General features: G+C 38.1%; 1 protein-coding gene across 1 annotated transcript in view; it reads right to left on the reverse strand.

Annotated features, from left to right (window-relative positions):
* Positions 1 to 4,985: 4,985 nt before the first annotated feature.
* Positions 4,986 to 14,402, reverse strand: part of ELP2 (elongator acetyltransferase complex subunit 2) — a 35,411-nt gene continuing 25,994 nt past the window's right edge. Inside the window, exons 17-22 of the mRNA XM_080580427.1 lie at positions 12,020 to 12,092; positions 11,428 to 11,611; positions 9,708 to 9,829; positions 9,038 to 9,180; positions 8,379 to 8,492; positions 4,986 to 7,438 (exon numbers count right to left, since the gene is read on the reverse strand). Of these exons, the coding sequence (XP_080436553.1) occupies positions 7,282 to 7,438; positions 8,379 to 8,492; positions 9,038 to 9,180; positions 9,708 to 9,829; positions 11,428 to 11,611; positions 12,020 to 12,092 (793 nt within the window). The 3' untranslated portion in view covers positions 4,986 to 7,281. The remainder of the gene's footprint in view (positions 7,439 to 8,378; positions 8,493 to 9,037; positions 9,181 to 9,707; positions 9,830 to 11,427; positions 11,612 to 12,019; positions 12,093 to 14,402) is intronic.

Raw genomic sequence — 14,402 nt, forward strand, 5'->3', positions numbered from 1 at the left:
ATGCTTTAGGAAGAGAGGAAGGTATGCTGCTTGCACATACACGGCTTCCAATTTGCTGTCAGGGAAAAAGAAGGTAACGAGGCTGGACAGCCTGTGTAAATACCAAAAGCCAAAAACCCAGCAGAAGAGGAATCGTACACAGAGGCATAGAAGGCAGAAGATAAAATACCAAGAGAATGTTATACTCGATATATATGCACTCCCTTAGGATTTTGTATTAAAAAGCAGAGGATTATCTTACAAGAACAATAAAGAGAGAAGAGGATGTGGAGAAAAGAAGTATGGATTGTATGGGGATTTAGAGCCTGCAAGAAAGGAGAAGGGACTGAGAAGGCAAAACACCTTCTTAAAAGAAGAGTTGGTGAGTAAAGAGAGGAGAGGTTTAGGAAAAAACACAAGAGCAGGAATCCTTGTTTGCACAAGCGATTGATTCAAAAGGAAAGAGCTCCTCTGCAGAGAAAATTGATTGCTGAGTCCTTTGTTATTTCAGTTTGGATCAGCTGGAGTCTATATAATGGTGACACTATCGTAACTTGGCAATTGCCTCAGGTATAACACCTTCTCTCTTCTCATCTGTACAGCATGAAAGTTGGCTGAATCACACGTGCACCAATTACACGGAGCAGATTTCTTAGAGGACTTCAAGTCCAGGGCATGCCTAGTTGGTATACAGCTACCCTGGGGTACTGGGGCCAGCCCTGCCACTATGTTGAGGCATTGTGTTTTGTCATACGATCCACTCTAAATTCCTTCCATGGAGAGTGAGAGACCATTTTTAGTTTCACCTCCGCATTACAGCATTGATGAATTACTGCAGAAAATAAAATGACGGTGCTGGCAAAGTTTGAAAACGCCACTCAACACAAACCGTTCAAATGCAGTCACCAGAATTCATCACACAGGGTGAGAGAGAGCACGATGTATTGGAACGTGTATTCCCTGTGAATATCAGGGAACTGCAAAGGCAGCCTATAGGCCACTATACGAAGAAAGCTGGTCTCCAAGGGTTTGGTCTGATACTCTCCTGGAGGTAGTGCTGCAGGGTGCAAAGTTCCAATCCAAGTGGGATATTTGCGGCCTAGGTCTTGAGTTCTCCAGCCATGGGGTGGTGCAAGTACATGGAGGTGTTACTGGGACATCCTGGCTCTGCTCTTCTCCCCAGGGCCAAGTTCACCACAGGTGACAAGCAGCAGGGAGGCAGCTCAGGTGACTGTGGCACAGCATTGATCCTGTGATCTTTGAAGGGGATGGAGTTGTGAAATGTGTAAGAAAAGGTAGAAGCAGGGTAAGGGAAAGCTGGGGGTTGGCACAGGCATCAAAGTGGGTAAAGAAGAGCGGCTGAAGGTCCTGCAATCATCCAAAGATGTAGCAGTACACAGGGCAAAACTGGGAATGGTCAGAGGCTCAAGGGCTGGGAAAGCAATTGGGTAAACACCCTCCCCAGCCACCTCAAAACTACTGCTCAGAGCTGCTGTAGATCCCAATAAATTGCTGTTGGTAAAAAAGTAGTAGTGGAGCACCGCTAAACTGTGCTCAACAGCTCCCACCTCCAACAGCTTCCTAGTGTACTGAAGGCAACTTCTGATTTTTGTACTGTCAGAGATTTTGTCTCATCCTTTGTACAGCTCCAGATGCTCCTCAAAACAGAGCAAGCAATATTTTTTTGCTGCCCATCTCAGTTATTTTAAAGTTTTCTTATTTGCAACAGTCACTTCTTCCTTAAAGTGAGATTCGAGTCTAAATGAGGACACAGCTGTTTCCTCCTCTTCCCTCATCTCCGCAATAGCTGCAATCGGCAGCGAGCCTCCAAGCATCCTCATCTCTTCCCGTTAAATATTTGGGAAAACAGAGATTACTCACAGTTGCCAAAGTGATATTTTCAATAGCTGAGAGCTCAGTAAGTGACTTCCTTGAAATTTTCACCAGTTTCTAGTTGCTTCTGAAGTTCCAGCCCACAAGACAGATGACAACAGAAGAATATACATTTTTTTTTTTAAAAAAAACAAAAGGCTTAGTTTAGTGTGAGACCTGTTCTTTCCTTCCCACTTCATAACTGAAAAATGGGCACAATCGATAGCTCGCCATTGGCAACACTGTTTAGCAAGCCTGCCATGTGGAGCCCAGGCAGGTGCTCCTCAGGTTGAACGTCAGCACCTCTCGTCTTTCCATTTTACACAAGCTCATTTTCTCTAGGTCTTGGTGCAGCACCCTCCCCATGAGTCAGGGATACCACATCTTTTCAGTTCAAAACTGACCAGAGGATGCCTTTATTTTGGACTGAGAGACTTAAGATGGCTTTGGATATTCTCAGTAACCACTTGATGTTGTCTATAGACCTCAGATATAAACAAGATCCACACTTTTTCTTGCCCCCCCCCCCCCCCCTTTTTCCCCCCCACAGATGACTCTGTCTTAAGACTTAATCCTACTTCTTTAAGTCTAACTTCCTAAAATAGCTTGTTCACATCCTTGGTCCTGTAGTCTCCTCAGAACAAGCATGAAGCTAGTAAAGTACTTTTGACAGCGTTCGTCCAAAATATTAATGGGATGGCTTTAGTTCAAGTATATCAAAAGGTATTAGAATATTCTCTATAAATTTCAGCTCATGCCATCAGTTTTTACAACTCTATTCTCAATGGCACTGTACAATGAGCATATTGTATAATGTACGTAAGGGCTATTACACGGTCACAAAAATAAAGAAAAGGCCTTCAAGAAACTACAAATGGCTTTCTCCTTTTGTCATTCCTGTATACTAACTCTTAATTTATAAGTTTAAAGACTTCATAGATCATTGCTCTGTGATAAACACACAATTATTTTCCATCCACATGAAGACAGCAGAATCGAGATTTCCCACTGCAAAACATGCCGCTCTCATTTTTAATGACGTGTTTTCCAGGTGTTCCTTAATGGGATACCTTGGAGAAGTGAATGGCACCATCTTGGCTACATTTCTTTGTGGCTTTGAATCAGGTAGGAGACAACGCAGCAGTCTAACTTTGCAACTCAAATTTGAGTGGGATAAGTGGATAAGAAGCACTAGGGTACGTAGCATTTGAAAGCAGATGCCACAGAGATTCAGACTATTACAGACTTTTGAAATATATTTATGGCTTTAGTTGATGCAGAAAGATGCAACAACCCATACTTTAAAATAAATAATAATAATAATAATAAAAATAGCCACATATTTGGAAACTTACCCACCAACTTCAATGCAGGAAGCAATTTGCTTCCCAGAATTGAGATTTTGGGCTAAAAGCTGATACTGCTGTTGAGGTATTTTTCAACAGCACCCATATGAACAAACCAGTAAGCTGGTTTGCTTTCTTGGTCCAATGCAAGCCATACCACAGGGAAAAGGAAAGGAAAAGAAGCATTAATTACAAAGGGACAAAAATGAGGCAAGTGTTGACATTTTGTCAGAAGTGCATTTACATTTTTGTAGATGGGTTTAAGATTACCCTGGCCTTTTAAGAGTACACCAATCTTTTTTCATGGTTTACACATGTGCATATATTCTTATAAGTTGTTTTAATCTACTGGATCAATTCAACCCCAGTCTGTCTTAAACATGTAAAGTTTAAAGGTAAAAATACACCAATTTTATAGGCTTGAGACAGAAGAGAACAAATTCAGTGTCTAGACAAGAATCGGCACCTTAAGGTCATGCTGGAGGCGAAAATCCACACATAAAGGTGTCCTAACTAACTAATCATAAGAAAACTAATGAAAACTCACAATTAGCTGAGAACCCAAATCTGGGGGAAACAAGGCCTCATCTGCCTTAGTGTTTACGGTAACATTTAATTAAACATGTATTATTTAATGGTAAGCTACACATCAGTCAGCCCACAGTACTTCAGGAAGTTACCATTTCAACACTGCAGAGGCACTAAGCAGCTTAGCTTTCTAAACCTGCACAGACCCAGTTCTGCACATTTCAGATGCGAGGGTTGGTTAAAAAAAAAGACAATAAATTATAAGTAGTACTGTGGAAAGCCTCAGTTTATAAGGGATGTCACATTAGCTTTGTATGCTGCTAGACCACTGGGATTTAAAATAAGCACACTGCCCTTGTCCAGTCTGATAACAGAAACGAAAACAGAAACTCAGAAGTTGTAACCAGAGTTAGAAAATTCATATGGAGGATTAGGCTGCTATAGATGGCTGCATTTTGTCACGTACCATTTGCCTCTGGCTTTTCATCACCGCAACAGTGTCACTAAGCCTTATTTAAGTGCTGGCAGGAACAAGTAATGCAAAGATGGGGAGCACCATGAGTTCCAGACAAGTTTTTACCTCTGACCACTGCACACAGTCACATTGTTAAGGGAAAACAAATGAAATAAGGGAGGCTGTGTCATGAAAAGTTGGAGCCTCCTAAGATTAGAATTGGCAGAGCCTATATGACAGTCTTGAAGGTAAATTGGAAGAAAGAAGATCAAATTTACTTCTTATTTTATTGTATGACATCAAACTATCTGCTATAAAGAGATACAAGCAACTTGCAAAAGTATAGAGGCTAACTCCATCTTCCAAAAGAACACCTGAGACCAACAAGAGCTTTCATTTAAGGAAAGCCATGAGCCATAAATGAATTTTAAGAAAAAAGGATGTGTAGGAATGGAAAGAGGCATGGCACCTCACAACAGAGGAACAGCAGTGACCAGGGCAACAGTGAAGAAAATGCAGAAATAAAAATGGATACATATACTGGTTGGAGATGTTGGTAGGTAAACAAGGCTATGATCAGGTGAGTAAGGTAAATATGACTAAAGCCATAACTTTTTTTTTAAAAGTGTATGAAATTATTCATGACTGTATGTACTATTTTAACGTATGAAAATGTGTCTCTCAGCAAGAATAGAAAAAGGAAAAAACATATAAATGGAAAAATATAGCAAATAAAAGCGACAGCCACTCAAGTGGACAAAAACCAACAGTAGATTCTTCCAAAATAATTGAATTTTTGCAACAAGAAGGAAATATAGCAAGAAGGCACTTTATTCCAGCAGTATTTACAAAATCAATAAAACAAGAATAATGAAATAGAGTGACTACAGTCAGTGTCTGGCAAATGCTTGCTGTTCTCTTTTTTTTTTTTAAATAAAGAAACCAAGCAAACCAGAAATTCTTTAGGGACTTTATTATAAAGCGTACTACTTTGCTGTTTAAAGAACCCTATTCTTCATAAAGAACCCTATTCTTCATTAGGCAGCCCAGTGTTATCCCCAAAATGACCTCTAAAATTACACTGACTTTTCCTTTGTATCACGCTTATGTTGATCCAAATAGTTTTCTGATATGAGCTGAGATAATGAAATCAGTATCTGAACCAGGTGCTGATTTACATGCTGGTTTAAGAAGACTACAGTTGATTTGCTGAGAAGATAAAGGCATACATAAAAGTCAGGCCAACTAAATGCACAGGAAAGTTATAATGTAAACAAAGAAAGCTGCACTTTTAAAAAAAATATTATGTGCAACTCTCCTGATAACCTCTAACAACTGAAAATAAAAAGTGTCTGTTACAAACAGTTAAACTGTGGAGATGAAGTCTGATCTATTTAAAGTTGGAAAAATGAGGTATACTCTTCCATACGACTGAGCCACAAAAATCCCAGGTATAATGGAATGGTTTACTAAATCATGTAATAGCTGATGCTTGTTTAACAACAACATTGGTATAGGTAAAAACAGTTTGCTTAATGACAGCACAAAATACAAGTGAGGGACAATTATATTATGATTCGCTTTTCCCTGTAGGCAAGAGAAGCCTCATGGCAAGACATAACAAGTATTGAAAATTATTATCTAGTATTATCATCAAATTCAAGTACCAAGTGTAAGATACTGAATTACAATTGTGACATAAAGTTCCATTTTTGGCAACATTATGAAGCCTCATGAATAGTAAGTTATATCTTGCTTTTGTCAGGATACAGTCTGGGTTTAAGAATTCTTGGACAAGATACTTTAATAAAGTGTTTAAAATACGCATGTGAGGTAAGCACTGGGTACCACAAATAAAATGAATATAGCAAAGCATCTTTATTAAGGTGTAGGGCTTTAATGCACCTAAGACATTTTAAAGAATTGCTTTTTTTGTTAAATGCTGAAAAATAGAATTGAAAATAAAAAGATAAAATATAAAACCCCTTTAAAACATAAATTATAATTATTCTGAAAAGAGTTTGGTCCACACTGTATTCTTTAGCTAAAGATGCAACACAGTAAAACACAATTCCAATTTATTTCTGCACTACCAGTTTGGGTAGCAATTGGTTCTAGAACAAAAATCATTTCAACCCCAAAGTTTAACTAATTTCTAATTAGACTTTGGAATCAGAGACAGACATGCTGAGGGCAAAGGCATCCTTTTTGAAGTACTCACCATCTACCATCATTCTATGCTAATTACAGTACAATTAGACTGTTAAGTTAACCCGCTCAGCCTCTCAACAGAACTCTCAAAAGCCAGGAAGAGTCAGTAGAAGAGCCAGGAAGAGTTAGTAGTAGGTAATATAAGGGAACAGTTGCCACCTTTCAGCTCCTGCCTACTAATATTTGTAAGCTTTTCCAGCCCAAATTGTAGAGGAAGCAACGAAAGAGGTGGCTCTTCTATAGCCGTCTGCATGGGAAAGGTTCACAGGTACACAGAGGAGATAGAAGAAGATTTAAGTTGCCTGCAAGTTAGGCTTTAAGCCCCACTTGATAGGAAAAACAAACAAGCAGACCACTCCAAGCATAAAGACAATCTACTCCTTCTAAAGTAGGAGTAGGCTAGTCTAAGAGTTGAACAAAGCTGCATAACTCTTATCTCTGGTTAACTACAGATGTTTAAACACACAGTGTCAGCACTGGCAGGCTAACCAACAGTTGCATTTAATAGGAATAAGGTGCTCAGAACAATTCAGTACTCCACTTATAACCTCAAGCACAGAAGAACCCAAGCACTAGCAACTTCCCATCAACCCCAGAGTCACAGTGAACAAAGCCATCTCATTATTGTTCTTCTGTGCCCTAGCCCACCTTCTCTCTCTGAGTTCCAAGATATTCACCAACCAAACTATATCAAATACTTCACATTCCTGGAACTACAAAATTAGAAAAATATTTGGCGTTTTAAACAACCATGAAAAATGCTTTAATAAGTTACATTTCAGATGTTTCACTCTCCACAGCAGAAAACAGAATTCAAAAATCAATATGGTTAAACAAAGTTGAAATAAAATGTTGTGAACCCATTTTGCACAGACAGGCCTGCTGTTTTTTCTAAAGAGCAAATCTGTTGACGTTGAATATTTTAACACAGTGATCAGCTCCACAACTTGCAAGCTGCAACCATTCGCTGTTTTTCTGATCATTATGTCCAGCTCTGCCCTCATGATGTCTCCAACACAAACGTTTCACAGCAAGAGCATGACTTTGGCTGCAACAAAAAGAAATCCATACATAACTGCAAAATGTCAAGCACAGTTGGGTATGTGACTGTAAACATCAACATTTATATAATTAGTACTCTTAACACTACCAACTGAGAAAAAACTGACTTGTGACAACCAGCAGGTATTAAGTTCTTAAAATAAGTAGGGCCTCGAGTACCAGTGACATTTTATCCTCTCACTCATCAATAATTTAAACAGCTATTGATTTCAAGTTTTACCACATTAAGCTGCAGGTCTAGCATCTCATTTATTGAGATATGACAGATTTCTGGCTTTTCGTCTGCAACTTCCTGTCATTTGGTGTCTCTTTTGAATTCACTTCAAGTACACACAGGCCAAAGTCACCATCAACTTTCATTTCTGGTACTATCAATGCCAGATGCCACAAAGAATCTAAGAAAATGCTCCAAATGAAATATTCAAAGTCTCTCCGCAGAGATTTTCTCTGTCACCATAGCAGCACCACATACAGCTTAACATTCCTTTGGTTTCTGCTAGAAACTGCTAAAGAAAACTTTCTGTCATCCACTCCAAAATGCTTTACTGACGTACATAGACAGTGAATCTTTCTTCCCCCTTCAGTGTTTTCTATCATCTTATTTTATGGTTAACAACATTTTTTTTTTTTAAATGGAGCTTTAAGCCAATGAAGGGGTAATATTTCTCAGACCGTTTACACAGCACAAAGTATTCTGGAGTTTATCCTCCCCCCTTGTGTGTTTCATGTTTGTTTATTTTTTTTTTCTGGGTTTTGATAAAAACACCTGTAGGCTTTCAGAGATCAGCCTTTTCCTAGAAGGATAACAAATTCTGATATAAAAGTAAAGCAGTTTCATATCATTTTATGATATAAGAACAGAACTCCAGCACTACCAGTCTCAATAGGAACACTTCCTTGCTGCTAAGTTACTTCAAAAGACATACCTGTTATCCATCTCAGTGCATTTAGTCCAATCAGCTAGTGCTGGTTCTTGCCCACTCTGCTTCCATGTGTACAAGATAATATTCCCATTCTCTAAACCTACTGCAACAATATACCTATCGAGAGAACAAACACATTATTTCTAAGAGACTATAGTAGGCAGTTCAGCAAAGCTTGCTCTAATGCAAGCCAGAAAGACCTAGCACTCAAAGATGGTGTGTTGCACCTTGCCCTTCAATTCAATACATAGTTTCTCATGAAAAAAAAAAGTTTAAATCAGAGCTTCTTCATAAAAATGAACAAAGCAGAAACCTGCAAAATATATTTGGTTAGAATAAAAAAAAAATACAACAGTCATAATGAGGTCATTACAGCATCAGACCAGTCAATATTGTAGAAGAATGAATGTGTTTCAGATGCATTAGCCCTTCCCTCTTGCCCTCCCCTCCCTTTCTTGTTACACTGTTTGAAGAAATTACTGTGTACCTGGAAAAGGTTGGGAAAGAAGAAAGGAAAGTTAATTAATCCAAAAGAATGGTCAAAATATTTGACAGTTAAATTTTAGGAGCTGTTTAGTCACAGAAAATTGACTAAAGGGAAAAAAAACATGAATACTAATTTCAAGTTAAATGTAAAATGGCATTATAGAAAACAGCAATACCTTCCATCAGGAGTTAGCACACGGCTGATACTAACGGCAGTAACAGAATCCCTGGCATCCAGTACTGTTGAACAAGGCTTGATTGAATCCAGCATATTCCCTTCAGCTGTCATAGATAAATCGCACTGGCCCCAGATAATGACCTGTTAGAAAGAGAATCATCTAGGAAGTTTCACCTCATTCTTTTTGTAAATGTATTCACAAAGGAATTAAGTAATTATGTAGTTAAATGCTCTCAGAGCACAGAAAAAAGGGGATGACTACTAAAACAGTCACAAATTTATGTTTATGAAAATCAACTTTTAGAAAGTCTGCTTGATTGGATTAAATATACTAATAACAAACATTCTATTACAAAAAAAAGAAAACCTTAAGTAGAGTCCCATAAGAGTTATGTGACATATGCTTATCTTACTGTGTGAAGTTCAGATGGGAGAAAGTCCAACTGACAGCCCATTGTTTTGTACATACATATTCAAGCACTTTATTTAGCATATGAAAATCTCCATGATCTTTGTGGTAACACACACTACAAGCTTTTTGTTTTTATAAATTATGGGCCCATGAGAACATAGTATTTGCTAACCTAAAATATATTTATATATATATATTTATATATATTTATATATAAATAATTCTGGGCTTTTAAAATTTCTTTTATATTAATTACCTTTTTGTCTCGACTGCCAGTAACAAAATACTTGCTATCTGGTGTCCAATCACAGGACCAAATGATTCGACTGTGAACAGCTGTATTTTTGTCTGTGTATGCACAGCAACTGAAAACTGGGCCTGGAATAAAGCACAGAGAGGAAAAAACCCTTGCTTCAACTACTTTGCTTATTAAAAATAACTGTTACCCTCACTTATTATAGTGAGAACTGAAGGAATAGCTGGACATTATTCCACTCATCTTTAAAGCAATTGGGAGTACGTTAATCACACAACCATAATTACTACTGGTTTAAGACCACACCACTCAGCCCTTACAGCATGAAAACAGTGGGAACAGTATCTTTTACACACTTAGCTATTTCAAAAGAAATTAATTCCAAGCATAAGACATCGAAGTTCTTTGGACGATTTTAATAACACTGACTTCAAAAGCCTTAGTATAGAGTAACTTTTACTGTGTGTACACATACACACCAACAATCTCATTACAGTTACTATTTACCAGTAAAACCCCGAGAACTCAAATCATAATGATCCAATCCTAATCTGCTCCCAAAGAGACTGGCTGCCATTTCACTATACATACAATCAGGCAATAAATCTGATTAGCAGATCACTAAGTAGGAAAGCTTTTCCTAAGCAGGAAGTACTGTCATTTTGGAACACAGACGCTGAATAACCACTTGTTGGGATGACAATAGAAGCAGTTTTGCTTTATACTTATAACAATGTTCTTTGTAGACAGAAAAGTTATCGATGAACAGATGAAAAGAGGGTTTCCTCTACTTACTTCTTACATGAATTTGTACTACTTAACCCAAAACATTGTGTAACTACTGTGAACAATATGCCAGGCTTTAGAATAGAAGCATGAATAGAACAGAAATCTCAAGCCAGAACACAACCAGACACAGTCTGATGGGGCCAAAACTCATTGCCAAGTCTAGAAAAAATCTACAGAGCTCAGTAACCTTATAAGAGCCCAGTAGTGTTTATGCGCTACTAAGTCAACAGTGCAATGATAATCGTTTAAGCACAAGCATCTGTTCAAGGAATCCATCGAAGTGTTCAATAGCAACCTCCTCATGATTTTACAAGGCTGAAAGTCCTAACGACAAAGTAAATGGAATCTTTACTGTCTGCTCTATTTTACAGACAGAGCCAGCCCTAGTCAAATTAATCAATTGTGTAGGATTATGAGAAACCCACACCAAGGATAGAAATTAATCCTGTCAAGAGTGTCAAAGAGTCATGCCCTGCAAAAAGGGATAAGACAGTACTATGTGGGACACCAGTATAATTATGAACCTTCTAGCCTAGCCTGCACAGAACACCAAGGCAAAGGTTTTGCATGGCAGAATACCAGTTTGAAATTCAGACATTACGCTCCGGCACATATACATGATTTCAGAAGTGCACAATCACAAGCAGAAGGCTGGAGGACAAGCAGCAGACCTCATTATGTCCATCAATTAAATGTCATTTACTGCCTGATTATATCCTTTTCTACCTTTTCTAGCGTTTCTACACACCATTAATTGCTGTTCCTAAAACCACAGGAACTTATACCACTATTAATTCTTAAAAGTTGTAAGGAAAACGTCCATTTATTTATTTATTTATTTTTAACCAAGTCTCTTTCAAATATTTTAAGCCAAAAATGTTGAACAAATCTTAGAATTCTCAAATGAATATATCCATTTCACATAACTTACCTGACTCTGAGTCCTGTTTCCTCCACAGTGACCAATTCCTGTCTCTAGAAACTGCTAATAAAAATTGGTCATTAGGAGAAAATGCCAGCTGAGTAACAGTCAGATTGTGAAATGACAAACTCTGTAGTTTCTTCCAAGAAGTAGTGCTCCACAAAATAATTGCTGCATGTTCTTTTTTAGAAGCCTTTGAAAAAATATCAGTGAGAATTAAAGAAAGCAAATATAAGAATCACACGTCTCAATATACTAAAATATTAAGGGGCTTACTTTAAGGCTTACAACGGAGTTGGAATGTTGTCTCTGCAAAATTTTGTTTCACTACTTTCTATCAGAGTTGACAACGTATCAATAAAAATGTTTTATACCTGTATTTGTTAGAATTCATCTTACTAATATCTCCGAATGAACTACATATCATTTATGAATAATACAATTTCTGTATTCGCTCTCACCTTTGCAAGGCAACTGTTACTTATACAAAATCTTTCACATTCAGAGCAGATTCAGCTCAAACTGAATTCTGACACCTGCTCTGTCAGCCTGAGAAATATGACAGCACTTTTCACTAGATGGTGCTAGAATCTTTTCTTACCTTACATGCTGAGGCAATTATAGTGTTTGAATTATTGCAAGCAACACAGAAAATTTCATATCCATGTCCATATCTGAAATAAATGTGAAAAGATATTTAACACATCACAGTCATGTTTGTAATATGCATCAAGGCTTTTATGTTAATTTCAATCCCTTTGCAAAAAAGAAAGGTACAAACCAGGAGCATCCCACCACTTTCTGTACTGCATCCGAAATAATTCCTAATAATGCTCTGCATTCAATTTAAACATCTGCATAAATTCTTTCATGCTTAGGAACTGTCTACAGAACAATCTCTCCAGCCTATTCCACAGTCCTAAAGCGCCAACAATGCAGACACTACTGCAGTGATTAACAAATCAGACAAAGACAGCATTTAATGCATTCTTATTTTCTTGTAGAGCAATTTTAACATTACTGATAAAAATCAGAAGCCACGTATTTGAAGATCACAAAATAAATACACCGCAAACACTCAGCTAAAGGATGCCTGCTCTGTGAAATACTGAAAGATTTCTGAGTTAGAGGACAAGAATCACATCAGAAGAAGAAAACTAAAAAAAAAAAAAGCTTCACAAAGATCTTTACACAAATTCTCTTAGTTTAACTAATAAACAGAAAAACAACACAGGCTAACAAAAATTGCAATTAGTCACAAAACAGGCTGGAAGCAGAATAAAATTACGAACATCTAGAAACAGTAGAAAAATATCAGCTAAATACTAGTTCCTGCAGAGAGGTTTTGCTTTCTAGCACCTATGGAAGCATTTCCCTTTCTGTTCTGAGCAAAGGTATAACAATTATAGGATAAAATCTAGACCATGCAACTTGCCTACACAAATATGCAAGGAATAATACAGAAATCCCTGTTAACAAGAGGTAAATGACCTTTGTACGTGGTCAGTCTCACATGGAGTCTCCTCCCTCTTTTCTAGCTTTTCCAGCATCCTTCTTAACAAAGATGACGTAAGGACACTGTTTTCAGTGTCATCAAGTACAGAGGCACCAGAATCTGGTTATTTCTCCTCATGGCCTTATACTCAGAGATTGTTACTTCTGCACAGGCAGCAATCAAGTAGGCTAGACTTCCTCTGCCTGGAGAATATGACAGGGGTAACAAAGCTGATCTGCAAAAAACACAAGGGTTGGATGGGAAACCAAGTTTTTGTTGGTTTTTCTACTACCAAAAATAGCTAGGAGGATTCTTCACACTTGCTGACCTCTGTGAGGTAGGGTATCAAGAGAGTTGCAATTTTACATTGATTCAAGCAGGCCTACAAAAGTGTATGGAAGAGAAAACAAGTGAGTGTTGTTGAAACAAGACAAAAATGCATATTCAGCTTGAGAAGCTCCTGGACTGAAAACAGCTAAGCTGGGAGAACACTCCAGAGAACAACTTTCGTTTGGGTGCCTGCTTACGTGCAGCTGTCCTCTCCTTCTTCGGAAGGCTGCGTAAATAGTGCTCCTACACCCCTGCAAACAGCATCTCCTACTGCCACTGTCTTCACTGGAGATAACACTGATCTATATAGGCTCTCGGTCTGACCTATGATAGTCCTGACCGTGTGACTTTGCAAAAAGATGTTATCTTAGGTCTTATTTTCTTTTAAGGAGAAAGATTAGATTTTAATGCCTCTATTTAACAAAAGCAAAGCGGTGTGCAGAAGCTCAAAATGTTACTGTTAAATGCTCTGCAGTACTACATTACATGAGATAAAAGCAAAGCAACTGCAGACTTGCTTCACAAGTTATTCCACAGGTTATTTTTCCTTCACTGAATTTCATTGAAAGTATACTTTTCATGGAAGAAATGTTTTTTTTTCTGTTCAAGGAACCAGACTTTTAATAGTTTTCAATACACAGTAGCCTCCAGAAATCTGCCTTAAAGGTAAGCATTATGATAAAACTCCTACTGGTAGCAGGGCGAGAGGAAGAAGCACGTAACTTCATCATTATAAGACACGATCAGATTAGCAAATTAACATTCCAATTAAGCACAGCCACCCGTCCCTCTCCCCCCAGACAGTCTGGGCACGGTTACTCTTCATAAAAAGGCAGCGCATGCCCAAACTTCAGACACGAGTGTGGGAGTCTGTCTGTGGGATATATCCAGCAGCTACTCTTCTGGACTCCGTTCAACAGATACAGACAGTAATTTGTCATTTAAACAGATGGCTGTTTTGGCTGCAAGTAAAATCCCATGAACATCAATCCCATGTAACGACGTCTTTGCAACGCTGCTGACCAAGGAAGTCGTTCTGAGAACTGTCCACCTCTGTAGAGCTAAATCAGAACAGAGTTGTCTCCTAAGCCTCGAGGGCAGAACCCTGCAAACCGGGGGAAGGGATGAAAAGGAAGAGAAGAGAGGAAGGAGCCTCCCA

This window comes from Anser brachyrhynchus (genome assembly GCF_964034855.1).
Source record: "Anser brachyrhynchus genome assembly, chromosome: 2".
Lineage (NCBI taxonomy): Eukaryota > Metazoa > Chordata > Aves > Anseriformes > Anatidae > Anser > Anser brachyrhynchus.